At 47.0% G+C, this 3,298-nt stretch overlaps 1 protein-coding gene across 1 annotated transcript; it reads right to left on the bottom strand.

The window, feature by feature from the left end:
* Positions 1–1,817: 1,817 nt before the first annotated feature.
* On the bottom strand, positions 1,818–2,825 carry LOC149914652 (olfactory receptor 14J1-like). The gene has a single exon (XM_090126477.1). It carries the CDS (start codon positions 2,790–2,792, stop codon positions 1,818–1,820), a length of 975 nt encoding a protein of 324 aa, XP_089982603.1. The 5' UTR covers positions 2,793–2,825.
* Positions 2,826–3,298: the final 473 nt, after the last annotated feature.

Raw genomic sequence — 3,298 nt, 5'->3', positions numbered from 1 at the left:
GGAAGTGATGTGGGACCATGCCAAAGGACTTCCAAAAGTCCAGGGAGATTTCTGTACCACTCTGTGTAACTGATGTACTGACAAAGCATCCACATTATCATTCTGACCATAAAGAACCAGGACATGTATTGAACTGTGGGGAAAATACTGATTTCTCTTTTAGATCCTTGTAATATTGAGCTAAAGAAAGCATTGTAGATCCTAGGACTAAGGCTGTGTTATAGTAAAACACATCTTTTTGCAGCACACACGAAGGAATTGTTTATTAGATTGATTCTTTGCTTACAAGTGGCACCTGGTAGATAAGTGTGTTTCTGTAACTTAGCAACCTTCCCTTCAGTACCCAGAGAGCTGCTATTGGAATGGTCTGGAGTTCAGCAAAGGAATCATTACCAGAGCTGCAGTGACACAATGACTGGGTCTGACAACAAGAACAGAAATAACAACTTGTACACAGGGGTAATTTGGGAAGTTATTATTAAATATTAGGGAAAAAAAGTCAGGACAGGAGACAATAAAGATTAAATAGAAACATGGCATATCACTTTGATTAGAGTAAATAGGTAAGGAAGAAGAGGATGTGAAATCCTAACTAACAGTGAGCAGATGTATGTGTTGGAAATAATTTATATTATATAGAATAACAGAAACATGTGTTGTGGGTTAGGTGCAGTTTCAAACAATATATTAACGTGAAAGGGACGCAGAATTCAATAGCTGATCCCAAGTGTGCAGAAAAAAACAAACAAACAACAACAACAAAAAACCCTGCAGTGATATGTAGCCATTGACACACACAGTTTGTTGTCTTTGGGTTTTAAGCAAAGAAAGAATAAAACGCTTTGTGCCTCAACCCAGGAATTGCTGAGATGAGTTCTCTCCCCTGTCCTGTAGAGGGGCAGTGACAGAGCAGCACAGGGGGCACCTGGGAGCCAGGCAAGGTGAGCACAGCGCAGCTGGGTGCTGAGTTCCAGGCTGATTTTGGGGTCCCAGCCCCGCAGCATGAGGCTCCGTGTGCCTTCCCCTCTGCAGGACAGCCCGGCCCCACCGCCCCACAGGCAGCCCCTGGCAGCTCAGTGCAGGCACTGTGTGGGGCAGCATGCGTGCAGTGGTACAGAGATGGGCCCCCAGCACAGCCCCTGACACCACATGTCCTCCTTCTCACAGCACCTACTTCCTCCCCTTTAGTTCATCTTCCTCTTCATCATGGTGCACCCTGGCTCACCTTTTAGCTCTTTCCCCCCAATTTGACAAACTTCCACTGCTTGTTTTGCCACAATCAACAACTTTCTATCTTGGTCCGGTGTAAGTGCAAACAGTTATATCAAACCCAAGAACAAGTCCTTGCACCTGGTGGAGGTAAAAAAAGTGATTTCAGAGCTTCTGTGAAACAGGATCATTGAAAAAACAGGGCTGTTCACACACCAGTCAAAGCTAAACACAGAAGTTTTACCACGAGCACACACTGATTCCTTCTGCTAAAGTAATATATTGTTCAACCGGCTAATACATTGATCCCATTTGCTAATCAAGCCTATATCAGCTCCACGGTGCCTGCTGGCATCTCATTTGCCTGCAGACACAGAGGTGGAACATGGAGGCTGTGAGAAAGTCAGCACTGAGCCAGAGTTCCTATGGCCTCCAGGAGAAAGAGAGCACGGTGATGCCTCAGTACAAGTAGAAGGAAGCCAAACATATGTGTAGGACCATGATAACCACTAATGATAATTACACACACACACATATATATGAACAGCAAAGAAAAATGAAGTGATAAACATAAATAAATATTATAATCAGTAAGGAACATAAGTTTGTTATTGTACAGACTGAGTCACTTGTTGAGACATGTGAAGTTTATGCCTGCTGAAATGTGACCAGGGCATCATTTTCCTCACCGCATTCTTGAGCTCCTGGTTCCTCATGCTGTAAATGAGGGGGTTCACTGCTGGAGGCACCACCGAGTACAGAAATGACACCACCAGGTCCAGGGATGGGGAGGAGATGGAGGGGAGCTTCAGGTAGGCAACCATGCCAGTGCTGACAAAGAGGGAGACCACGGCCAGGTGAGGGAGGCACGTGGAGAAGGCTTTGTGCTGTCCCTGCTCAGAGGGAATCCTCAGCACGGCCCTGAAGATCTGCACATAGGACACAAGAATGAATACAAAGCACCCAAATAAGGCAAGAATACTAACAACAATAAGCCCAACTTCCCTGAGATAAGATTTTGAGCAGGAGAGCTTGAGGATTTGGGGGATTTCACAGAAGAACTGATCCACAGCATTACCTTGGCAGAGAGGCAGTGAAAATGTATTGGCAGTGTGCAGCAGGGAATAGAGAACCCCACTGCCCCAGGCAGCTGCTGCCATGGTGGCACAAGCTCTGCTGTCCATCAAGGTCCCGTAGTGCAGGGGCTTGCAGATGGCAACGTAGCGGTCATAGGACATGATGGTGAGAATGAAATACTCTGCCGATATCAGAAAGACAAACAGGAAGGTCTGGGCAACACATCCTGTGTAAGAGATGTGCCTGGTGTCCCAGAGGGCATTGGCCATGGCTTTGGGGAGAGTGGTGGAGATGCAGCCCAGGTCGAGGAGGGCGAGGTTGAGGAGGAAGAAGTACATGGGGGTGTGCAGGCGGTGGTGGCAGGCTACGGCTGTGCTGATGAGGCCGTTGCCCAGGAGGGCAGCCAGGTAGATGCCCAGCAAGAGCCAGAAGTGCAGGAGCTGCAGCTGCCGCGTGTCTGCCAACGCCAGCAGGAGGAACTCGCTGATGGAGCTGCTGTTGGGCATCTGGTACTTCTGGGCACCAGGACCTATTCAAGGAGGAAAAAAGTCAAGGACAAGTCTTTCTATGTGGGCTGTGTTCATTCAGCTCCCTGATGTGATCTACATTTCATGAGTTTGTGTTTGCCATGAGGGACTCTGTACTTTTTATCTCAATGAAGCAGACTTGTCCCTGTACATAGGAACGTGGTGATCGTGTGTGGGAAGATTTTGGTTTCAGTATGTATCAGATAAAATCACTACTAATGGAAAAGTGCTGGTCTGCATCTGAACCTTAACGCCAAAAATATGTAGGTCAAAAATAGAAGTTCTAGGGATCGCTTTTTCCTACAAATTCTCATCCTGCTCACCATGCCCAAGCAGTGTTTGCTGAAGTCTGAACAGTTGTAAGACCTAAGAGGCAAAGGGATTCACTGCTGCTTAGCGCAGGGGAAGGGGAGCTGACTGGGTTTCTTTCCAATTGCTCTGAGCTTGACTACTTAGCAGATGCAAGACGATTGCATTCCCATAAA

Source organism: Phasianus colchicus, chromosome 29, assembly GCF_987193195.1.
Source record: "Phasianus colchicus chromosome 29, bPhaCol1.hap1.1, whole genome shotgun sequence".
In the NCBI taxonomy this organism is placed as follows: Eukaryota; Metazoa; Chordata; class Aves; order Galliformes; family Phasianidae; genus Phasianus; species Phasianus colchicus.
This window is presented reverse-complemented; position numbering and strand designations above follow the sequence as displayed.